This window comes from Dreissena polymorpha, chromosome 13 (assembly GCF_020536995.1).
Source record: "Dreissena polymorpha isolate Duluth1 chromosome 13, UMN_Dpol_1.0, whole genome shotgun sequence".
NCBI classification, from domain to species: domain Eukaryota; kingdom Metazoa; phylum Mollusca; class Bivalvia; order Myida; family Dreissenidae; genus Dreissena; species Dreissena polymorpha.
Genome location: NC_068367.1, coordinates 46,491,897 through 46,518,718, shown reverse-complemented (window position 1 = coordinate 46,518,718; position 26,822 = coordinate 46,491,897). Strand labels below are relative to the sequence as shown.

The 26,822-nt window shown below is 34.1% G+C and overlaps 1 protein-coding gene and 1 long non-coding RNA gene across 2 annotated transcripts; one reads left to right on the top strand and one right to left on the bottom strand.

The window, feature by feature from the left end:
• Positions 1–887: 887 nt before the first annotated feature.
• LOC127854983 (uncharacterized) lies at positions 888–25,225 on the bottom strand. The gene is made up of 4 exons (XM_052390192.1): positions 25,163–25,225; positions 19,948–20,070; positions 12,346–13,484; positions 888–6,490 (listed from the first exon to the last, which is right to left on the bottom strand). Exons 2-4 carry the CDS (start codon positions 20,060–20,062, stop codon positions 3,230–3,232), a joined length of 4,515 nt encoding a protein of 1,504 aa, XP_052246152.1. The 5' UTR covers positions 20,063–20,070; positions 25,163–25,225; the 3' UTR covers positions 888–3,229.
• Positions 25,226–25,380: 155 nt separating this feature from the next.
• LOC127855022 (uncharacterized) lies at positions 25,381–25,961 on the top strand. Its single transcript, XR_008037319.1, has 2 exons — positions 25,381–25,491; positions 25,788–25,961. It is a non-coding gene; the product is annotated as an uncharacterized LOC127855022 (long non-coding RNA).
• The last annotated feature ends 861 nt before the right edge of the window (positions 25,962–26,822 follow it).

The following is a 26,822-nucleotide window of genomic DNA, read 5'->3' as shown; positions in this document are numbered from 1 at the left end:
TTCGTAGTTTCACAAAATTTAACGACAAAAACAGAACTCTCCAAATTATTCAATCGTTTCGCGTTGCAACGCTTTATAATCTTTAGGTTTTAAAATCGTCAAAAGATGCATATAATGGCTATATTAGACCATGGTAAATGTTCAGTATTACTGTTTCCTCACAAATATAACTAAAACGAAAATTTGCGAATCTTTAACAACTATTTTCAATTTTGTCAATTTACCAAAGCGTGAAAAGATCCCTTTAATTTGATCAAATGACCTAGCTTTTCACCCACGTGACCCAGTTTTGACCTCAACAGAGATACCATTGGGACCAATGTTCTGAACTAGTTTTATGAAGCTATAACAATAAATGTTGCTTCTAGTAGTATAGTAAATGTTGACGACGTTGTGCTCGGGTGAGCTAAAAACTAGATGTCTTCCTATATTTTTTTCTCAGTTGGTATCGCATTAAGCTAATAACCGAATTCTATGCACGACAGCTTTAGACAATATACTATTGAAGTGATAACCATCCTTTCTGGAGGCGAATGAAGGTCAAACACTGCTTAGAGGCTGGGCATTTTGTGACTAGACACGTCAGTTTAACAATTAAAAAAATTCTGAATAAGTTAAATAGATTGTGTAAACCTCATTTTTCGTACAAACCATTCGGACCCATATAAAATCAATTAAAATCACATACCTCATCAACTATAATTATTTGAATCAAACAACCATGGGTTCATAAAATTGGCCAGCATTGTTTGCACTTACCGGGGTTTTCCAAAGATTTGGAAATCCGTACATGAACTATAGTATCGAGTCATTGCTTTATGAATGGCTCGGCACAATATCAATCAGTCTAGCAATTCGTTCAACAGCAGTAACGACAAATTCAAGTATGTAACATATAACTTTATTCACGAGGGACAAACGCAACTAAGTTATCACTTATATGTACACATTTATCAAAAGTACACACTTGTGCGACCCATGACAGAAAGAACATAAGTGCACCGGCTGGGCATACAGAAATGTTGCAGATGGATTGTGTAATGTTATCCAAAAGGTAAATTATACTTAACTTGGTATGTGCAGTCTCAAATAATCACATTGTTTGTGTGAGACTATTACTATTAATTTTTATATATCCTATAAAAATTGGTTCACAGCATATTTCCGAAGTCACACATACATGTGGTTGGTTACCTTAGGCCTGTTGTTATTCTTAGTCTCAGAGTGGGTTTGTGAAGGCGGACCCAAGATTGCGGGACCCTGCATTGGAGGAAAACATTTTAATGCGCTACTAAATAGAACAATACAAACGTTTGTTTACATGAAAGTAAACTTATGAAATATAAAAATCTCTAAATAGAACTACACAAAAGCATTGATACAATAATAGTAATTTTATGTTCAACTAAAAGCACAACACAACAACTTTGATACATATATATGTACATATTTAAGAAATACAATCAAGCACAACACAACAGTTTTGATACATGTATGAACATATTTATGATATACTATTTGTCATATTCTCTAACAAAAATTTATTGGCAAGTGCACTAGTACATAATAATGAAATGATGTCACAACTCATTATACATACATTATTTTCATAAAAAGGTAGCTAATGAATATGAAAATAGAAAATGCGTTTAATTGTAATGCTTCTGCATGATTTTAACGTTTGTTTAGAATTGCAAAACAATTAAAACGATATAAAAAAACAATTGTTGTGGCAGAAATTGGAGAATGCAACCACCCTAGAAGTATAAATTTGACATTTAGAGTGATATTGACCTTCAAAGTAAGTAAAAACAGACATGTTTATTTAATTATTGAAAAATCTTTAAATATTAAGTATTGAAGAGAGACCAATGACCTTGGTACTTGCCATCTCTCTTACAGCCATCTATCATTTTATGAAGATTCATGTGAATATCTTCAAAACCTGCAGCGAAGTTTTGCTCCACACAAGGAACAAACCATACTAAATATAAGCAAAGAGCATAAGAGCAGTGATCTCCGCAAGCACCAGCAGCCGGCGATTTCATCTGTTACATTAAATCTAGATGCTGGCTGCTTTTCCACAAAATATCAATTAAAATGGCGAAAATACACCCGTTCTATTGTTCAGTTGCCGGCTACTTTGAAAATATGACTGGCTACTCAAATTTTTCTGGAGAAAACTAATAATAGGTGTGCTTCTAGAACTAGCACTTTATCTCAATTCTCTCTTTGAATGTGGGAAGTTTTATTTCATTACCTTCACCACTAAGAGAGTTGTTTTCCACACATGCAAATGTAAGTACCATAACTCTGTTAACCTTAAGAGAGAGTTCTGGTCTGTATACACCCACCTCCCATTTAAGCCCCATTTCATGAAGTTTTATTTGAAGTGCTTCAATATTTCACAAGTTATGATCCGATTACTGATTAGAGTGTAGTGGTTCTCGTACTCTGCATTTCCTCTGTCTTCTGTAAATTTTGATTGTAATACCTTCAATATTCAGGGAGTTAATGCTACCCACAAGAACATTAACAAAAAGGCAAAAATCCTGAAGTGAACTTCCCTTCAAAATCATTGATTGTCTATCATTAAATGACCATAACACATCTCAATAATACTACAAGCAGGACAGACTGACACACAGAAGGACGTACTATGTGATTATAATATGCCTTCATTCAGGTGAGTATGTTGTATTATCATTACAAATATTTAAAAAAATTCTTATCAATAGAATAATTCATTATTACTAGCATGTGCTTATTTTATCAAAATGTACCAAACTAACAATCATTATCTATAAAATACATTTTCATTGTTTTCACAGGTGCAAAAACAAACTTTTTACAATTGAATAACAGTGATTAACATCATCATTATGAACAGATCTCAATAAAAACTACATGTACTTTAAAACACAAAAACATTTTTTATTAAGTAGCGAGTACAACGCAAAAATCTGTCAGTTTAACTGTCAATTAATGCCACCATTTTCTCTACCATTTTCAAATTAAAAAAAAAAAAAAGAACATTATGCCATTAATTTTATTAATATCATCAGTCAAATTGCATCTTTCAAAAACACATAATATTTGGATTCCCTGTGTTCGGTTCATACGTTCAACAGAATAATCGTTTATTACTTTACTTAAAATCAATACAGATATATTAACGCATTTTGAAGTCATTTTGCGATCCTTGTTTTGATTTGTATTGATTTGACACTTACATGCATGCATTTTCCATATTAAGCTCGAATGCTGTCCCGAATTTAATATCAGAATCTCCTTTATCATTTTCAACATTTGCATCATTTAACACAGTATCAGCACTGACATCTAGTTCTAAAATATCATCTTCATCATTCATACTCGATTCTTTGGTTTCAGAATCCCTTTCATTATTTTCAATAACCATTTGATTAAACAATGATAATCTGTCTTCTTTCTCTGAATAAGTTTTTGTGGACATTGTTTCATTCTTCACTAGACACTCTGAATCATTCAAATTATCATTACATCCTTCAGCAATTTCTTCCAAAGATTGATCTTGAACACGAGTAACTTCCATTTTAACATCAGCAGAGTCTTCAATAATCCGATCTTGCATTTGAGTACTTTTTGATGCTTCAACATCTTTGACATATACCAGTTCCATCTTATCAGTACCTATTTCCTCAACTGAAGCTGCAAGGTTTTCACCAGTAGTGTCTTCAGTTTCAATAATAGTATCTTCTTTGAATGAACCATCAACTTCATCGAGTTTATTATCTGTGTTGAGAAAATCTTTGGAGTAACAGTTTCGGTCATAAGATTTTTCAATCAACCCAACACATTTTACCTGAGATTCTGTGGTTGTGTGTCTAGAATTTTCAGATTCTAATTTGCTGAGATTGTTTTCCTGATTTGTTAATGTTCTTTTCTGATAAGAATCTCCATTCTCCTGCTCTTTAACTATTTCATCTTCAACTGTATCATTAATATCATCAGATTTGTTCTGCTCCATCACCTCAATGGGTTTATCACCAAAGGCTATTTGTTTTGTGTATCTATCAATTTCTTCTTTAGATAACATAGGAAGCCTTATTCGAACGCGTTGAAGATCTTTTTCTAGCTTTTCTGTTGAGTTGGCTGCAACAATAGGGACTGTCTTTGTTCTTTGCATCAGTTTTACTGATTTTGTTTCAACCTTTGGTGTTGATGTAAACATATGATCACCTATGCTTTTCAGTTTTACTGATTTTGTTACAACTTTTGGTGTGGATGTAAACACATGATCACCTGTGCTTTCCCTTGTTTTAAGTGCTGGGGTTTTGCATACCTTGTTGATTAGCTTGGGACCTTCAGCCTTGTTTTCTTTTCTTTGTGATTTGGGTTTTGGCTTTTTCACTGAAATAATAGCTCGTGTTTGAGTTTTTTCTTTTGAAACATTATTGAGTTCTTTGGTAGCATTTGTTTCAGCTTCATTTTCTGCTAGACTGTTTCTTGACAACTCTGTTTTTGGTTTCGCTATCATCTTTTTAGTAGCATCAATCGACTTCTGAAAGAAATCTTTAAAATCATCACTCTTCATATCTATAGTAACAGAAGCTTCGTCAGCCTTAGTAGCAACTACAACAAGCTTAGGTATACCAAACTTCTTTGACAATTCATAATCACTTTCACTTTTGTTAACATAGACAGTAGGTTTGTTTTCAAAACAACTCTGCCCCTGCAAACATTGACTTTCAACAACAACTTTTGCATCAGAAATGCCAAACTTTTTTAATAATTCTTCATCACGTTCACATTTAAATGTTTGGACAACATTCTGTTTGTCTTCAGACTTGGATGTTTTCACCTGCTTTACATAATTGTTTTCATCTTCAACAAAATCTTCTGACTTTGTTGGAGAAGGGATTTCCCATTCCATCTCACTTTCGGAGTCTGTGTCAAATTTCTGCTGCAGCCAAGAAGTGTTTTTCCCAAACTTTGAATGAGGATTACGAAGCATTAAAACCTCACTTTTCGACAAGCATTCTAACTTAACAATGGATTCCTTCAAATTATATTTCTTCACTAATTCATTATCAACACATGATTTTCTGGCAGTTCTCTTCCGTTTCCTATGACCATGACCTTTAGATGTGCTTGGTTCTGGAGTTTCTTCTCTTTTTTTAAGAGGAAAAGTAGGAACTGATATGCTCATACCACACTGATTAAGAAGTTTAGACATTTCATCGGAAGACAGACTTTCGATGCTTGGAAGATTAAGACTTTCCTGAGCTTTTGACCTGGGTCCAATTTTGCCTTTCTTTGGAGAATTCGGTCTTGATGCATGTGAATTGTTTGTAGCTTTAGGTGAAACTGATACTGACATATTCTTATCGAAAAACTTTTCCGTTTGCTTTGAGTTATTATTTTCATTTTTGTTTTTATGTCGCATATTGATGCCATCCATGGTTTGAAGAACACGTGTAGGAGACCTTTTACTCTTTGATATACATGCACTTGTTTGAGCTTTAACATTGATGTTAATAGTTGTTTCATCCATTTTTAACTTCTTAACAGGAACTCCACCCTCTGTATGCCCAGTACCTGAAACCAACATTGTATCAAAATCAATCAAAGCAGTTTCTTTATCTTCAGAGCCACTGTCACTAAAGTCCACATTTATACCAGAGTCTGATACAGACAGTGGCACTTGACCAGTTCTAGTTTTATTTTGTGTATTATTTACAGCTTTTTCTGCACATTTTGTGTCTCCACCCGAGTCCGCATTTGTACCACTACATGTGCTTTTAAGTACAGCACTCACTTTGTCTAAGAAAACCTTGCTTGGAATAATTCCAAACTGTTTCATAAGAAGTTCATCCTTCTGAGATCGAGGTGATATCACTCGCTTTTGTTTTCCTTTACTCGGATTTAACAAATTGTTTTTCGCCCTGGACTGACGTGTACTATTTGTGTCCGCCTCCTCAATAAACTGTTCTGTCTCACTTTCTTTTTTTTTATCCGCCAAAAAACCTTCATCATTTAAATTTTGTCTATCATTGTTTTTACTAGCCTTTGAGCCTGATTTATATATCTTCACTGATTCCATTTGAGTTACCTCAGTTGTAACATCATCAAAATGTGTTGAAATTCTTTCTAAACAAATAACTGCCTTCTTCATGGCATTCAGACTGGTTTCTTGGACATTAACATCATCAACAAACTTGCCAGATGAACGATCTGCATTTTTCTCACATTCTTTATTATCAAATACTTCTCTGGATTCAACATAAGAGTGGTTTGCACTGGAAGCACTATTGACAATGGCACCTCTACAACCTCCTCTGACAGATCTAGGTAAAGATTTGGATACTGCTTGTTTCTGTTTCGAGACGCAGGTCCTACTGATTCTGCCAGACTTCATCATTCCTGCCTTTAAATTTGTTGGCCAGCCTGTAAATTTCTTCCTCTCTCTCACAGCCTTCAACTGTTCTTCCTTCTGCTTTAACATGTACTGCAACAAAAATTAAACACAGTTTAAAATTTGCAATTAAAACTTAACTTTTAAGAAATTTGGTTCTGACACGTGGCTCTAAGGCTCACCTTTATAATATGTTCTGAGATTTTGGGTTAAAATGGGGTACATGGACGAAATTGAGTTATTCACATTTTCAGAAGCTTCCATGTATGTTGAACACGGAACAATTTTTGCATTTTTTTTGCAATTTAAGGTAAAAAGGCTGCTTTAGAAATTCCTATAAAAACACAAAAATAACAAAATGTGTTTGTGAAACACAATGTCCCCCTATATGACGTTTGACCTTGAAAGATGACATTGACCTTGTGAAGGATGACCTTGACCTTTCACCACTCAAAATGTGCAGCTCCATGAGATATACATGCATGCCAAATATCAAGTTGCTATCTTCAATATTGCAAAAGTATTCATAAAATAAGCGATTTGGGCCACATATATTTGACCTCTGACCTTGAAGGATGACCTTGACCTTGACCTTTCACCACTCAAAATGTGCAGCTCCATGAGATGCACATGCATGCCAAATATCAAGTTGCTATCTTCAATATTGCAAAAGTATTTATAAAATAAGCGATTTGGGCCACATATATTTGACCTCTGACCTTGAAGGATGACCTTGACCTTTCACCACTCAAAATGTGCAGCTCCATGAGATACACATGCATTCCAAATATCAAGTTGCTATCTTCAATATTGCAAAAGTATTCATAAAATGAGCGATTTTGGCCACATATATTTGACCTCTGACCTTGAAGGATGACCTTGACCTTTCACCACTCAAAATGTGCAGCTTCATGATCTACACATGCATGCCAAATATAAAGTTGCTATCTTCAATATAGCAAAAGTTATTGCAAAATGTTAAAGTTGGCGCAAACAGACCAACAGACAGGGCAAAAACAATATGCCCCCCACTACTATAATGGGGGGACATAAAAATTTCTTTATTTATTTTCATGTCAATAAAATAAGTTTATATATTTTTATTTAAACTACAAGTGCAGGAATAAATCAATAGCATTCAAATGTATAATATGATATAGTTATTACCCCTCAGGCATAAGAAAGCATTATAAAAGTTATATTGGTTACCATGGAAACACCATAAATATTCAAATTATTGAAATTCTGTGTATACAAAGAAAATTTTCATGTTTTAATAACTGAAGAAAAAAAACATTCCAAATGCAGATACAAAGTCATAGATATGGACCCTTGTGTTGATTTTCTCTACAATAGTTTGCTGTAAATTTGGTAAATCAGGTAAGAAAATTAGCAATTATCTCATTTAAGCAAATGTAATGACCCTGTAAAATATGTCTTAAAAACTGTACCATTATATTCCAAAGTGTGTATCTATTTTTTCCAAAATATAATCATTGATTGTTTACTAAGTATCTCAAGGTTTAAGCTGTCCTGTTACCATGGAAACCAATATTCAGGAATCATAAATGTTCAAGAATTAGTTACATAAAAATATTAAATCTTTGTGGTTACTATGATAACCATTTTATAATTCAAAATAATAATGCAGTTATTTAAAGTCCCTTTTGCAGAATTGAATATAAATTTAAAAATAAAACTGCATACTAAAATAAGCACAGGTAAAATGTAGTCTATATTCAAACAATTTTCATATTCCATAAATAAGAGTGAGGTCTTGGGGCATTTAACTCTTAAATCTACATGTATCATGGTTATAGCACATTATCATAGACTTCTCGTGATTTTAATATGTTACACAACTGGCTGTATTATGAGCTGTTATTAGTCATATATTGCTGGCATTGTTATATCTTCAAGTAGAATAGACGGGAACTGTTTGTTTTGCACAGTGTTCTAAGTCTTCTCTTTTATATCACAGACATTGAGCAGAGAGGCTAAGTATTTCCTGTAGGTGTGGTATACAGTAAATTTATAAGTATAATTCTTTTCAAGAAGGTCATATATTTATTAACATCTTCTGCACAGTGACCCTGTCTGGCTTTTAATCTTCCGGGTGGCTTGTCTGATGTTATTTTATTTTTAAACTAGAGGGCCTAAAAGGGACAAAGTCGCTCACCTGAGATTAAATGGAACTACACTGTTCTATGCAGCCCAAGATGTCATTAGAACAAATGTTCTAACCAACTTTCGTGAAAAGTGAACACCCTGGCGGCCACGTTTTTCAACAGACCGGGACCATTTTCGTACCCATATTCTGACCAAGTTTCCAGAAGATCGGACAATAAATGTGACTTTTGAGAGTGTCAACAAGTTTTTTTAATAGCCAAATAAGGAAAAAGTGGTATGAAAATCGGACAATAAATGTTGCCCCTAGAGTGTTAATAAGGTTTTACTAAAGCCATTTATAGCCATATAAGGAAAAATGCCCATGTGGCCATGTTTTTCAAGCAACAGGAACCATTTATGAACTTGTCAAAGATATCATTGGGACACATCTTCTGACCAAGTTTCACGATGATCGGAAAATAAATGTGGCCTCTAGAGTGTTAACAAGGTTTTACTATAGCTGTCCATTGGCGGCCATGTTTTTCAACCAGCCGAAACCATTTTCAAACTCATCCAAGAAATCATTGGGATTAATCTTCTGACCAAGATTCATGAAGATCGGACAATAAATGTGGCCTCTAGAGTGTTATGAAGGTTTTACTAAAGCCAGATATAGCCTTAAAAGGAAAAATGCCCCGCCCCCTGTGGCCATGTTTTTAAAGCAACCAGCATCATTTTCGAACTCGTACAAGATATTATTGCGATAAATCTTCTGACCAAATTTCATGAAGATCGGACAATAAATGTGGACTCTGGAGTTTTAACAAGGTTTTACTAAAGCCATATAAGGAAAAATGTTCCGCCCCTTGGCAGCCATGTTTTTCAAGCAAACGTAACCATTTTCGAACTCATCCAAGATATCATTAAGACCAATCTTCTGACTAAATTTCATGAAGATTTGACAATAAATGTGGCCTCTAGTGTTGACAAGGCAAATGTTGACGCCACACGACGCACAAAAGGCGATCACAAAAGCTCACCATGTGCTAACAAAAATAAGATGTAATCAGTTGTCATGAAGTTAAGTAAATTAAGGTAATTATACTGGCAATGGCTGAATTAGAATTTTCAATAAAGAAGTTCTCCAAAACAAATATGTAATTTTATTGGAGAAAAAATTAGTTGGTAAAAATATATAATTAACAGATGGCATTTCTCATTTTTAGATTTGCAATTCAATATGAATAAAATTGTCAAAAAATAACGCACGACTCTTTGTCACGAACGAACTACTGATTTACAAAAATGATTAGTTGATCAGCGGTTATTTTTGGAACGCGGAGTAAGACACTGACCTTGGTTACACTACAGTCATTATCAAAGTACGACGAACACTAAGAAAACTAATTTTGTTTAAATAAAAAGGTTAACTAAATAAACAGTGGGATAAATAAAATAGATTAGTGTTAATTATAGATCAGGTTTATCATGCTCGGCACGAAAACGAAAAAGCACTCGACAAGGCTCGTGCTTTTTGTTTTCTAAGCCTCGCATGATAAACCTGATCTATAATCAACATTAACCTATTATTCTCTATGTAAGTTTTGGATAAAGATCAAGTTTATCATGCGAGGCTTAGAAACATGTCAGCGTGAGGCTTGCCAAGTGCTACCTTGGTTCGAGCCGAGCATGATAAACTTGATATTTATCCAAAACTCACACAATATTCTATTTATCCTATTATTTCCTCCCTTTTTCCAATAATTATAATAAAATATCGCATTTTTTAAAATTTTATCTTTCCGTAGTTGACAAAAGCATGTTCTCCAATTTTTGGAAAAACACAAATCTGATCTAAAAAATAGCGATAATATAAAACTAAAGTTTATACGATGGGAGTTATTCTATCGATTTTCATCGTGTAATAGGATAATATAGAGAATATTATGTGAGTTTGGAATAAAGATCAAGTTTATCATGCGAGGCTTAGAACCGATGTAGCGCGAGGCTTGCCGAGCCCTAACATGGTTTGTGCCGAGCATGATAAACTTGATATTTATCCCAAACTCACATAATATTTACCCTATTATTTCCTATTTTCGATTAAAAATTGCCAAATATCGCATTTTTTGACGATTTTGTTTTTCCGTTTTTGACAAAAACAGATTCTCCAAATTTCGGAAAAACCCAAATCTGATCTAAAAATAGCGATAGTATAAAGCTCATGTTTATACGATCGTTGTTATACTATTGATTTTCATCTGGTAATAGTAAAATAAATTAAGTTTGTCAAAGTTTTCTTAATATCCTATTAACAGAGGAAACTCGATAGTATAACAACGATCGAATAAACATGAGCTTTATACTATCGCTATTTTAAGATCATATTGGGTTTTTCCGAAAATAGGAGAATGAAATAGTTTTTTTGTAATTATTTAGGGCATTAAAACCATAAAAATAAAATTGATTAAAAGAATAACACTTACCTTGTTCAAAGACAAGTTAAATCTACACACTATTATACAAACATCAAGCTAAAATCGGTAAAGATTTGTTGAAGTATTGTTTGTGGCAATTAGACTGTCATGGCCAACTTTAATAAAAGGGGAGTAATAAGTCAGCACATTGAAATTAAAAGGTCAAAATCAACTATTTGTTTGATAGAAAATATTTTCAATGACCAGTATCAGCCCATTTGTATATCACTTAAATACAATAAATGGTAAAATCACAGAAATCATTAAAGCGAGTATATACGATTTTGTCAAATATTAATGAATTTATATAAAATGTGTAAAAAACTTATTATATATATATATATATTTCAATATAAAATAAAATAAAAGATCAGAAGAACATGTGTCGAAAAATGTGAAATAAGCCAGATATTTAATTCTGAAATCGAAAACGGCTGTACAGTCGAATTTGCCAGCATGTATATCATGCATGTACGATGTGAATGTAAACTTAGTTTAACGGTTCATTTAAATTTCTGAAACGATATATATTCATACGACACACGAACACTAACTCTCATCCTAATAAAAAGACGAATGCTTCGGTTATTGTAGGAAAATATGTTCGTCACAATCGGCTAGGGGCGCTAACTTGTCTTTGCTGCATTTTATGAAATTCGTTTTTAATGTATAATTTTTCTTTACTATTTTGTGTTATTGTTACATATTTTATCAATATATTACAATTTAACACATATAAAAAATCGTATAATCTTGCTTTAAGCATTTTAAACAAAATTAAGCGCAAGTTTAGTGTCGTCATGTTGGATGAGTTTTCTCATTACTAGTATTTGACTTGCCGAATTAGCACCAAAAGTCTCAGAACACACCACATATATGCCTAAATTACCTTAAAACCAATTTTTACTGTACATAGAAAGAAAAACAATTCCTACTCCTATTCTGAGCGAAAATATTGATAAATGATGGTGATTCCAACCAGTATTTATGTACTTTAAATGCCTAATTTAGTCCTTTATTTGACAGGCATACTCCAATTCAAGGGCTTTCCACTCCTTTTCCATACATTCTGCTGTTGACATATTGTAGTGGGCTCTTTGATACCAAGTAACTATAGTTTTCACTTAACAATAGCATGATTTTTATAGTAATTAACTCTTTCATTGCTGGAACCAAATTTTGAAGGCCTTTGCAAACAGTTTGAATCCAGATGAGACGCCACAGAACGTGACCTCTCATCAGGATCCAAACTGTTTGCTATTCTGATAGTATTCTTTGAAAAAAAAATTCGAAGAAAATGCTAATTTTAGAAATTCAGCAGACGACAAATTTCCCAGCATGCAAAGGGTTAAGGCACACAACCTCTGCCTGTTTCTGCTTATCTTCTAATGACCCCATGTGATGTTGGCTGCTCTCATCAATGACACCTTCAGCTGCATTCTCAACTTCTTTGGCCTCCTTTCTCTGTTTCAACAGCTTTTTGTCAAGTTCAACACTAGCAAGGTAGTATGCAACCTCTTCTCTGTGTTTTGTAGTTGCAGTATCAGGTGTCTCTATGTTTTTGAGATTGTGTTTGTCTCTGATGTGCTGCTCTAGATCTGTCGGACATGTCAGCAATTCTGCACAGTGCACACATAAACATGACTCCTGATTAGGGCTTTCTTTTATGAGGTCGCTTTTGATACCAATGTCTGAGCAAGTTCCAGTAAGTGATTTGGAACCACTTGTGGAACATAAATGTTCCTTATCATTCCCTTTAACAGCAATGTCTATTGTACCTATTTCAGTTGAACTTTCATAATTGCTTCTTACATTCTTGTTTGTCATCATATCTTCAATACTACATGTATCATTACTACATGTATCATTATTTTTCGGATGTACCTCAATTTTGACACACTCAGCTGATGAAACTTCGTCTCTGATTTCTATTCTCACTGTTTTCAAAGGCTCAACTATACAACCACTTTCCACAGTTTTGTCCTGTTTGGGCATTTTCATAAATTCTTTGAAATAAAAATTGTTTGACAAAAATGTTTTCTTATTATTTTCAACAATTTGCTTTAATTCAGTATCATTTACAATTTGTGTGCATTGTTTGCTGTTTTCAGATTTTCTTTTCCTTGATTTTTTTAGTTCTCTTTTCCTTACATTTGCAGCTTCTTGTGAGCAATTTCCAGCATTAATAAACAAACCGGTCTTTAAATTCCATGTATTAGTCACCAGTGAAGGTTGAAATTGATGACAGTTTTGAAGACTGCTTTCCTCAGTGCATGTCACAGAATTATCTAAACTGAAAGCGCCACTTTGTCCAGTTGCAAAAAAGCTGTAGTCCAAAGAAAAATCATCACCACCTGGGTCAGTGCTTATAGAGGAAACATTTCTCCTTTGAACAGAAAAACGATCGCTATCCTCAAAGTGGTATTGAAATTTTGGGTTGACATCAATTTGAATGAATTCTGGGACAGGACATTCTGTTTTTACTGTGACTTCTTCCTTGCCTACAAAAAAATTATAATCTACTATTATTTCAATAAAGTAACCAAATGCTAAAAAAACAATTGTAGCAGTCATCTTTCATCTTTAAGCTGTAAATTACACTGGTTTGATTTTGATGCATCTGAAGTTTGTTTTACACAAAACTTCAGCAAACATATTTGTAAAGCCTTTTTGAATGTCAGAAACATGACTGAGTTTCATAAAGATCAGGCAATAAATGTGGTCTCTAGAGTGTTCACATGATAAATATTTATGACACACTAAGCACGCTAAAAAAGGATAGAGGCAATCACAAAAAAACATCCTCAGAATGTTGGGCCAACCAGAACTATTTTTGAACTCGTCTAAGATATAATTTGGACAAATCTTCTGATCATGAAAATCAAGAGTGTTAACAAGGGTTTACTTTAGCCATATATAGCCATATAAGGAACAAGAGATGTGTTTGTCAGAAACACAATGCCCCCTAATACACCGCTTTTTTTTTACCTTTGACCTTGAAGGATGACCTTGACCTTTCACCACTCAAAATGTGCAGCTCAATGAGATACACATGCATGCCAAATATCAAGTTGCTATGTTCAATATTTCAAAAGTTATTGCAAAACTTTACTGTAAGGTTAAAGTTTTGGGACAGTATAACAGAATGACGGACAGACAGGCCAAAAACAATATGCCAACATCCTTCGATCCGGGTGCATAAAAAGTTATGAAAATTTATGTTTTTTAATTGTTTGACCTTTGACCTTAATGGTTGACCTTGACCTTTCACCACTCAAAATGTGCAGCTCCACGAGAAGTAAGTAAGAGATTGAATGGAGGAATGATTTTTTTTTTGACCTTTGACCTTGAAGGATGACCTTGACCTTTCACCACTCAAAATGTGCAGCTCCACGAGATACACATGCATGCCAAATATTTAGATGCTGTGTTCAATGTTAAACAAGAGGGCCAAGATGGCCCTTGTTCGCTCACCTGAGAGGAGTCGGTTCATTAAATCTTTACCAAACGTCAAACTTGACCTAGATATTGTCCAGACAAACATCCTGGTCAAGTTTCATCATTATTGAACCAAAACTCTGGCGTATGGAGTGTTTTTGTTTTTGTAAGATTTTACCTGGTGACCTTTACTTTGAGTTGACCCCCCTTACCAAACATCAAACTTTGATTACAAAAATAAATATTTTGACCAAGATTCATAAAATCTGAAACAAATTGTGACCTCTAGAGTGTTTACAAGGATTCTGTATAATATCATGAACATTTGGACAATCTAAGGGCAATAATTATGGCATTAATTATGTGATTTTGCTCATTATCAAACTTGACTGAGATCTTTTAGCAACTTTCATAAAGAATGCTTGAGAAGTGTGAATGCTAGAGTGTTTACAAACCAAATGTGGACGAACGGACGGCGGACAAAGACCAATTCTAAAACCTCACCTGAGCAATAAGGTGAGCTAAAAAGTGTGTTTCACCGATCTGAGCCATTTTCCAACTTGTCCGAGAAATCAATAAAAACCAATGTATCGACTAAGTTTCACAATGATTAGGCAAAAAATGAGACTTCTATAGTGTTCGATCACAAGGTTTCTCTCTAGACACATAAGGAAAACTGCCCCCCCCCTGGCGGCCATGTTTTTTTACCGATCGGGACCATTTGTGAACTCATCTGAGATATATACAATACCAATCATTTCACCAAGTTTCATGATGATTGGGCAAAAAATGTGACTTCTAGAGTGTTCACAAGCTTTTTTTATTATATAAATATAAGAAAACTGCCCCCCCCGGCAGCCATGTTATTTCAACTGACCGGAACCATTTTTTAACTCAACTCACGTATCAAGAAAACAAATGTTCTAACCAAATTTCATGAACATTGGGCCAAAAATAAGACTTCTAGAGTGTTCACATGTTTTCACTATATACATGTACATATAGAGAAAAATGCCCGGCCCACTGGCGGCCATGTTTTTCACCGATCTGGACCATTTTCGAACTCGTCTGAGATATCAATAAAAAATGTTTTGTCCAACTTTCATGATGATTGGGCAAAAATTGTGACTTCTAGTGTGTTAACAAGGTTTCTCTATAGCCAAATAAGGAAAACTGCCCCGCCCACTGGCTGCCATGTTTTTCAACGGACCAGAACCACTTTTGAACTCAACCAACATATCATTAAAGGGATCTTTTCACGTTTTGGTAAATTGACAAAATTGAAAAAAGTTGTTTTAGATTCGCAAGTTTTCGTTTTAGTTATGGTATTTGTGAGAAAACAGTAATACTGAACATTTACCATGGTCTTATATATCCATTATCTGCATCTTTTGACGATTTAAAAACCTGAAAATTATAAAGCGTTGCAACGCGAAACAATTGAATAATTTGGAGAGTTCTGTTGTTGTCGTTAAATTTTGTGAAACTACAAAGATTGCTTATATAAACTATAAAATACGTCTCTCATTCATACTTGGCAGGATGGCTGAGCGGTCAAATTGGTTTTTACTTCAGGACTCCGGGGGTCACTGGTTCCAGCCCTGCTAAGGGTTACTTTTTTTTAACTTTTTAAAATTTTATTCTTGATGTTTTACTGGAGCTTTTTAGATCCAATGTTTACATTTATAAATATAAAGCATTTTATGACAAACTTCAAAACATGCCAAAATCTGTGAAAAGGCCCCTTTAAGACAAACATTTTGACAAAGTAACATGAAGATTGGGTGTGAAATGTGACTTCTACAGTGTTTACAAGGTTTTTCTTTTTTTTGACTAAGTGACCTAGTTTTTGACCCAGCATGACCCAGTTTCCAACTCCATCGAGATATCATTGGGACAAATCTTCTGACCAAGTATCATGAAGATCGGACAAAAAATGTGGCCTCTAGAGTGTTTACAAGGTATCTCTATAGCTAAATAATGAAAACTGCCCCGCCCACTGGCAGCCATGTTTTTCAACAGACCCAAACCACTTTTGAACTCAACCAACATATCATTAAGACAAACATTTTGACAAAGTTTCATGAGATTGGGCATGAAATGTGACTTCTACAGTGTTTACAAGGTTTTTCTTTTTTTGACCTAGTGACCTAGTTTTTGACCCGGCATTACCCAGTTTCAAACTCAACCCAGATATCATTGGGACAAAGCTTCTGGCCAAGTTTCATGAAGATCGAAAAAGAAATGTGCCCTCAAGAAAATACACTGTATTATTATGAAAACATTAATAGTCAAAGGGGAGTAACTACTGTAAACTTAAATGCAATATTTAGAAGAGTTGTCTCGCATGTTACATAACCTTAATTCATGATTGTTTACAAGCCTTTTTTCTATATAAATATAAGGAAAACTGCCCGTCCCACTGGCAACCATGTTTTTCAACGGACCAGAACCATTTTTCGACTCAACTCTCATATCAAGGAAACAAATGTTCCAAATTTCATGAAAATTGGGCCCAAAATGTGATTTCTAGAGTGTTCACATGTTTTCACAATATACATATAGAGAAAAATGCGCTGCCCACTGGTGACCATGTTTTTTCACCAATCTGGACCATTTTACGAACTCGTCCGAGAAATCAATAAAACCTATGTTTTGACCAACTTTCATGATGATTGGGCAAAAATTGTGACTTCTAGAGTGTTTACTAAGTTTCTATATAGCCAAATCAGGAAAACTGCCCCGCCCACTGGGGGCCATGTTTTTAAATGGACCGGAACCATTTTTGAACTCAACCAACATATCATTAAGACAAACATTTTGACAAAGTTACATGAACAGGGATTTCAATAGATTTTAAAAACCAGGAGTCAATGACCCCTGGACTGAAATTTTGAGGAGTCAAATTGAAAAATGCTGGGGTCAATTTTGAAGCGCATTAATTGCGTTTTTGTCTGTATTATTCTATTTTTTAGATAAAAATTATATGCTCTAAGCATAACACAATATCTTAAAAAGTAATACTGCTTTATTAAATCACAATACCATGATACATAACACAACATATTTTAATGAATTGATACATAAAAATCTACTTCCTTATAACACATTCAAGTCTTTTAACACATTGAAGTAATTTAAGATATGTACCGGTAGCACCTTTTCATCACATATTTATCGTCATTATATTATCATCATCCCTATGATAGCTTTTTTAACAAAACACAATTTAAATGCATGGAACATCTAGTATAATATCTATTACTGTTTATCCGAATACTATACATGTCCAAAATATATACACTTAAGATTGCCTTGCATGTAGTAGTTTTACTTTAATAATCCAAATTTTTCTTGTTATCTGGTTTAACAAACCTTATCAAATGTTTGTTAAATCCAGTTAATGCTTTCTCCATTTCTGAATCACCATTACTTGCAATTTGAATCGCCAGCTTTTAATTGAACGTGGGTTGAATGTTACGTCCGCCATTTACAATGTTGAAGGTCATGACGTAGCACTTTAATTCTACTCGGATAATTTATATCTAATTGAGGAAATGTGTTTTCTCAATGTGTATGTGTAGTATTATGACTTGTAAGTATAAAAAATGAACTGTGATTCCAGTTTATATAAGATGGGTGTTACTCGTAATTATCAGTGGATTAACAAACTGACAAAACTCGCTGGACTTATTACTGGATCTAAGTAATTAATAGACCTTGATCAATTTTGTTTTTTTCTTTAATTACTTTTGCCGACTTTCTTTAACCGTGCCGTCTGCAAAGTCTGCAAAAAACCTGCAGGATGATTGAACTTTACCGGTACGCAACACTTAACATCAAACAGCGTACTCTAACCCTAACCCTTAACACCTAACACATTACAACTAACGCAACACCTTATAATCCTTTTTATCCTATATATTTCCTTAGTATTGGGGGCTACCGCCCCCAAACCCCCGCTTTGTCGATAGTGGTAAACAACTGCGTACCGGTAAAGTTCAATCTAGCCAAACCTTCAATTATTGGATGGTCAATCAATTATCACGTTATCACTGCTGCTAATTACCCAGTTAGTGTGCACATACTATTTAGACGGTGACATGTGTATTGGAGGAGATGAGATAAGATAAACGACGCCCGGGGTATTCCCTCGATTATAGACCGAGTTTCATATACTGAAACATTAATTTCAATTAGGAGCACAGCGGGATTTATTACCATGGAACTTGAGATGTTAACTGACTGACGCACTGGTCAAATATTCGATGCGTCAAAATGACGCACGGCAGAAAAAGGGGTTGCGTCAAAAACGAATCATTTTTATTTTGCTTGCGTCAAAACGCAGGATTCTGCGTCTATTGAAATCCCTGATGAAGATTGGGCATGAAATGTTACTTCTACAGTGTTTACAAGTTTTTTCCTTTTTTTGACCTAGTTTTTGACCCGGCACTACCCAGTTTCGAACTCAACAGAGATTATATTGGGACGAAGCTTCTGACCAAGTTTCATGAAGATCGGACAATAAATGTGACTTCTAGAGTGTTTATGAACAAATGTGGACGGACGGATGGACGGACAGACGACGGACAAAGACCAGTCACAAAAGCTCACCTGAGCAATCAGGTTAGCTAAAAAGTTATGAAAATTTATGTTTTTTATATTTTTACCTTTGACCTTGAAGGTTGACCTTTCACCACTCCAAATGTGCAGCTCCACGAGATACACATGCATGCCAAATATGAAGTTGCTGTGTTCAATATTGAAAAAGTTATGATAAAACTTTAACGAAGGTTAAAGTTTTAGGAAAGAAAAATACCATATTTGACCTTTGACCTTGAAGGATGACCTTGACCTTGACTTTTAACCACTCAAAATGAGCAGCTCCATGAGATACACATGCATGGTAAATATCAAGATGGTATGTTCAATATTGCATAAGTTATCGAACTTTAACCAAGGGTAAAGTTTTGGACAGAATGACAGACAGACAGGACAAAAACAATCTATCGATCCGGGGGCATAAAAAAATACCATGCCCCCTGTCAGCAGTGTTTTTCAAGCAACCAGAACCATTTTCGAACTCTTCCAAGATATCTTTGGGACAAATCTTCTGACCAAGTTTCATGATGATCGGACAATAAAAGTGGCCTCTACAGAAAAATGCCCCGACCCTGAAGGCCATGTTTTTCAATAAATCGGAACCATTTTCAAATTCGTCTGAGATATCATTGGCAAAAATCTTATGATCAAATTGAATGAAGATCAAACAATAAATGTAGCATCAAGAGTGCTAACAAGGCAAGTTGTGACGCCACACAACGCTCGATAGACAAAAGGCTATCACAAAAGCTCACCATGAGCACATTGTGTTCAGGTGAGCTAAAAACAATCAAAGGGTATAAGAGATACAGATTAAACAGGAAAGTGATTTAGAATGGCTGATCATAGACTTCCATGGGGATTCCAGAATAAATATACACTGCACTACTGTGCAGTGGTTACCAAGCATGGCTTAAAGAATACCTGCAGGTTGAGTGGATTTCTGATCAGCCTCTGACAGCGGTGATTCGGTGTTTTTCACTATTTCATGCATAAGATACGAGATGTAGGCATCCTGTCCGTCGAATGTGTTTTGCATGCTGCCACCTACAATGTAGAAAACAGAGTAATTTGTGTTCATGTTGTCAAATTGTTTAAGATTGCAACACAAACTAGTGTTTTTCTCAGGCTTGAATTGTTAAATAGTGATGTGAATATATTTATAACTTACATTTAACAAACACCTACATGTATCAGGTATGAAATTATATTTTTGTAATATGTTAATTTTACAAGGTAAAACTATACAATTCTGAAAATGCCTTTCTAAAATTGCAAGTAACTATTAATAACAAGAGATTGCGAAGCAATATGGTCCCCTACCAGTGAAACTCCACCATTGTCAGTAATTTATTACTTTTTTTATATATTTGTTGGCATAGCAACCAGAATTTTTGACGTAGGAACAAAATGAAATGACGTGCATAATTTCCATATTGCCATCTATCCATGTTTCAAGTTTGCTGAAAAAATATGAAGAACTTTTAAAGTTATCGAAGGATCCAGAAAAGTGTGACAGACTGACAGACAGACAGACAGACAGACAGACAGACGGAGTGCAAACCATAAGTCCCCTCCAGTTTCACAGGTAGGGGACAATAAAGGATCAGACATTGTGAAAAACTTATTTGCAGTTGAATTAACACAAAAATTGGAGTTTGGGCAAATAAAAGCACTGTTAAAAGTTTATCAGATATCTTAGTAGCTAGTAATTGTTTTGGGACTTTCACAGAGCTTGTCCCTGTTTACATGCCTATTAACTCTCAACTACTAGATATATTTATTAGACAAAAATGTATACAGAAAGAGCCAGGATCACAAAAGATTTAGGGTGCTGCTAAAAAGGTGAAGGTTGGACGAATGGAACAGTCGTTGACATTTTGGAATAAATTGCTAAATCCAAGGAAACAGTGTCTATATAGACTTACTACAAATATTACAGCTTAACTAAAGATCACAATAAACTTCTCCAAATTGAACATGGTACAGAGAAAAACAGTATGACAAGAACGACCAAGAAATAATTTAATTTGTTTTTTCCACTTTCATTATCATTTTCTGTACGATTTCAATTTGTTTTCTGTAAAATACAAATCGTAAAAACAATAAAACGATCCTCATCTGTTGCCCTGCAGCAAAACTTTAGTCCAAGTGAATATAACTGCAACAAAGTGTATGTTTTAGATACCAAGTTGAAATAATTATTTATTTCTTGTTGTTACATTGCTTTTATTGCATTTAAAAGAAGTCAATGCATCATTTCACACGCAATTAGAAGATAGTAACATAGAGTGTTTTTTGTGTGTTCAAAATCGGGTAATCGGTATCCGACCCCATTACCAATGGATAAAAGTATTTATTTTTCCCAAATGGGACCTAAAAATTCCCAATTGAAGGTTTTAAAAAAATATTTATTTTCGCTCATTGACTTTATGTACTAAAAGATTATTATTTACATGTATGATTTTTTCCAAAACTATTTTGTGGGTGTAATGTTGAATCCAAATCAATCCATGTTGAAATCATCAAGCTGTTTCATTTGCATATTGACACATAATTGTGCAGTAAAACACTCAATATTTTGGGTGTGTTAAATTTTACTTTAAAGGGTAGAGTTTTTAACTTGGCATAGTAAATAAATAAATAAATATATGGTTTGAAACTTTTGATACTCCATGTATGTGATATCAGACTCGTCCAATATAGCGTTTTTTAAAACATTTTTGAAAGCAGCTGGAGCCATTTGGATTGGGAAAAAAAGTGCTGATTTGACCTCAATTGGGAGATTAGTGTTGTTGTTTGCAAATCAACACTTAAAACTTATGAATAAAGTGCTTATCTTTTTATTTATATTTACTAAGGTTCATACAGCTCAAAGTTCTTCCATGTAAAGGCAAAAACTATGTACAAAAATACATCTTACGTATGTCTGAAAAATAGGGTTCAGCCAACCTAATAAATTGTAACAAACTCAATGCGTATTACCATCAACATAAATTTGCATGTCTTTGTGCAGAAATGCTAAAAAAAATGATCAAACCCAAGGCCAAAGTTTTGAATTGATAATTCAACTTATGTACGGGATGTTCCAGAGCTGCACAACAATCCGTTGATTAGACACAAGATCTATCTTGCAGAGGATTCTGGAGATAGTGAAGTCAATAGCATATTTTAAAAATCAGATTACAAGGTGTTGCTCATAGCAAAAACATACAGTACACATTTCCATACACCATTGATGTTATTGAACTTGGAGTAATAAAAATCATTATTATGCAAGCACGCAATATCCCTTAAGTTGTTTTAATTTGTGCATTAGGGATATATTTGTGATCTGTTTGTGTTTAATTTATGCCAGAAAATAAAATGTTGCTCTTCAATATTACCAATGAAAGAGCCTCCTCGATTCAAGGCAGCAAGTTTACACCAAAAATGCCTTTGTCAGTTTCAACTCCAAGCGACCCAGAGGATCATGCAACTCCCAACTACTGAAAATTGGATTATTGCAACTAATTCGGAATGTGGCAAAATGTTGGCGGTAAATTTAATAAAAAAAAGCCTCTCATTTTCCAAGGCCAGCATATCAGACACATCTGATAACACATGATATTAAAAGGCACCACCCATATATTTTCTTTTTAGCTTCTCAATGATGTGTTTATATAAACACTATATTTGTTAAAATAATCTTAGACTCCCAGCTATTGAACCTCCTTGAGCTGTATGTAACTATGTATTCAAACTCCCAGCTATTGCACCTCCTTGAGCTGTATGTAACTATGTACTCATAAAAGCTTAAATTTTAATACAATATGATTAAAAAAGAAGTGATACTAAATACCACTAAGGACCGCTACGGACCATTATAGTGAAAGTACCTGTTATCGAACAGCACCTATTATCGGACTTTTTGTTTTGGTTCTGTATGCACATGCCCAAAAGTGCGCATGACGTCACATTGATAAACAAATGGTCGCACATGAAGTCCATGACCTACTTGCCTACTTAGCTTGAAACAAATGCGCCAAAAACAGGTTAAAGGAATGCATTTATTGTTATTTACACCGTTTTGTGTGTTTTTTGCTATTACTTTTTGAATGTATTTATCAAAACGTGCATTTACACACCAAAAAGCATATTTCTGTTTGCAATTTTGATTGCAGCAGATGCAGATTTTTTCGCCGAGTCCGGGTCACGTGATAGTCATGTTACTTTGTATATACTGGAGTAGTATTTATGAAGTGCCGGTAATAGGTGATGTTTACATCGGCTGCCATTTTGCAGTGTCCGACAAATTTCTTATTTTTCAGGTAGCCCACTGGGCTACCAATAAAAATATTTGGTAGCCCATAAAAATTTTCCTACAAAATGATAAGATGCAGGTTTTCATCTTTATTTTATTTCTTCATTTACATATACATAATATGTATACATACATATACATAATACAGCAAGTAGTCTGATGTACACAGTCAATATCGTTAATTAATGTTACAGTACAGGCATCGTGTACTTATATGTAAATGTACCAAAGAAAATCACATACTACATGTAGATATTACATGTCAATGCCAAATAATTCGCGAGATACCCCGGTACTTTAGTTGAAATTCACAACGAAACTTTTAATGGAAATTAAACGATCTCAATGTTGTACCCGCTACGAAATTTGTATTTACAAATAAATACACCCATGCCAATTTTTGCGCACTTTTTATCTGGACAAAGAAATTCATTTATTAAATGTAGAATTTTGTAACCTAAAATAGCTGTACACAACGTGTGCAAACCGTGGCAGGTGATTTATTTACGCATGTTGCAATTGAACGTTCCTGATTGGGAGCTCATTTCATCATATCTTTAAATAGAACCTAATGCCGAATTTCATTTGACACTTTAGAAAATTGCAAACGTTTTTGTTTATGACTCTTATCGTCTATATTACCCTCCCATAATTTGGTTTAAAAAATATAAATTGGGCATATATGGGATTATTGATTAACAGTCGATTAATTCAATTATTAAATTGACAATGCAAACTAATAAGCAGGTGTTAACCGCGTTCACACTGTTGTTATTAACATTCATTTTCGGTTTCGTTACCGTTTTGAAGAATCCGCTATTGTTTTGATTTATTTAATGTTCGGCGTCCTTGGATATTTAACAACATCAAAAACGTCATTGTTGCGGTTAACAAAGAATTCCAAACTGCGAAATGATGTTGCATCATGTGCGCCAACTATCCAACCGGCTCTCATTATATTATTACCAGACGACAAATGTTGATTCTGATTGAATGATTAAAATACACTGTTACTGTTTACGACATTACCGCAAGTGATCGGTGACTGATAAGATAATTGATTGCACTTTGTTATCGGATTATAAGCAATACACGGTGTTGAAACACATGGTCAGCGTGTTTATTCTACGTATGTCTGTCAATAAAACAGGCTACCGCTCTTATAGATTTATAGTAGCCCGGCAGGCATCAGCTGGAAAATTTCAGTAGCCCGAAATATTTCTGTAGCCCCCGGGCTCCTGATTTGTCGGACACTGCATTTTGTTTTGTCTGCTAGAGGTGACGATAATCAGGGAATCATTGTTATGAATTCTTGAAGGCAGTTTGCTGGAAAACTTGACAGATAAATCATTCAATGATTGAACTGTTAGTCATTAGTTAAAACAAAATATTTTTGTCATTTTAAGTGTTTCAATTTTAAGGTAATGTAACGTTATTTCTTAGGTGTTCGATAACTGGTTCGTCCACCATAACTTAATTAATGATTAAGGAGGTACAAATTACCACTAAGGAGGTATTTAAGAATTCTAGCATAAAAAAGATGCTATTCGGCACAACAACTGTTCAAAATACTGGCCAAGAGAAGCACAAATATATACCCTAATTACCCCGTATCACTACAAATTACATAGATGTCTTCTTAGTGGTCCTTATTGGTTCCTTAGTGGTACTTAGCGGTCCTTAGTAGTATTTAGTATGACCGTTAAAAGAGGACTAGCCACCAAATTAAATATGTCAAAGAAACAAACATTCCGCATGGGAGATTTTCTAATCTCCATAAACACACAAAATATATTTCTACCATGCGAAGTGCACGCGAAATGATTGACTATTTACTCCGCTGAAAACTTATGTTAGATGCTGTGCGGTACCCGATGCTGTAGACTTTCTCCGCTTCAATTATTTTTGCTCAATTTTTATTAGGTTACATACCATCAATATTAATTAAAGTAGACTGGTACCAGTGTGTTTTGTGCAGAAGAATCACTATGGTTGTTTATCACATAGACGATATTGACCTTTTCGACATTATTTTAAGGGAGACAACTCTGAGTGGATTTAGTGAGGTCGGGGGGGTACTCGATCACCTACTGCAGTGCGTCTGCATATAGTTCTATGTTGAAGCAATTATAATTTCCCAATAATTTGCAGATATAACTTATATGGTATGATATTTTTTTGTAATTTTTTATTAGCTTAGTATCTTTGATATAATTGTCGTTCATGTTTATGCTTTATTTCGATTTTATTGTGTTTAAAATAGGTAAAAACGAAACATGCTAAAGCGGGTGGGGTATGGAAAAATATCTTCTTATTTGTTAAGTTTGGGCAAATTAGAAGTTTGATGGCATTTGGTAAATACTTGTCTTTAAAAAGAACAATTATTTTAAAACAGATAACTTTGCTGTATTTAAATGTTATTGAATGGTTTATTGTTATAACTTCTAGAAACTTTTTTCAGGAATATCACACTTCACAGTGTCAACAGAAACTGGGATACTGTACTGAGTATCTAATGCTGCATGAAGCTCAAGATTTCTACACCTGGAATTTTATGAACTCTTGCAATAAATATTATACATCACCATAGTTACATAACTATGTTCTTTGAAAAAAATAAAATAAAGATACTTCAGATGTGTGTCTACTTCATACCCTTACATTAAAAAATATCCTACACATTCAAAAATATAATAAAATGGATGGTGGTTTAAGTTGTAATCCCTATGATTAACACTGAAAACATTAACCGAACGCTTATTCCTGTTGGTGTAGCAGAGCCAAAAGACCTGGAAGTATAGATGGTTAATGGATGATGTTCCTTATGATAGTACTAGTAGGTACCAGTTGGTTTGTCTTTTTGAATACATATGATAGTATATTTATTTATTTTTTTCATTAATAAAATGGGGTTAACTTAGTAATCCTGCTCAGTGGTTGAATCTTCAGGAAATGTTAACATAAGCACATAGTTACAATATATTTGATACATGTATGCCGGTGACCCTCAACTGCAATTTTGGTTACAGCCAGGGTAGCCTAAGGTGTAATTATTTCTAAGAGATGAACCCGAGTTGAGGCTTAAACTTACCGACCCATAATTGAGTCAGAGATCAGCACTCTACCGGTTTAACTGGCCGGGGTAAGCTTGGAATCGGGGACTTGCTTTTGCTTAATTATGATCTTAAATAATATTATAGTTGTCAACAATAGATTTCTTGTATTTTAAAAGCACAACAAGTTGGGCTTGCAACAGAAGTAATAAAAATACATAGATTCTTATACAATTTACAAATTTAACAATAAAGTAGTCTTATGTTTACTGAAATGTGCAAATACCAATTGGTTTTTATTTCTGAAAATTTAGAAAAATGAGCTAATATAATAAAAATGTTTATTTTTAATTAGTGGGTGGGTTTAAATTAACTTGCACTCAAAAATTATAATAGTCTGGGGTTGTTTTAATTTCTAACATTTCAGCACACAGTACAGTAAC

What these genes read in the sequence shown, in the direction of transcription:
- LOC127854983 (XM_052390192.1), bottom strand. Translation starts at nt 20,062, where the DNA reads ATGCAAAACACATTCGACGGACAGGATGCCTACATCTCGTATCTTATG. An exon ending in GAAATCCACTCAACCTGCAG is followed by an intron (nt 13,485 to 19,947) that starts GTATTCTTTAAG and finishes ATTTTTTTGTAG; the next exon opens with GCAAGGAAGAAGTCACAGTA. An exon ending in ATAAGCAGAAACAGGCAGAG is followed by an intron (nt 6,491 to 12,345) that starts GTTGTGTGCCTT and finishes TTTTTGTTGCAG; the next exon opens with TACATGTTAAAGCAGAAGGA.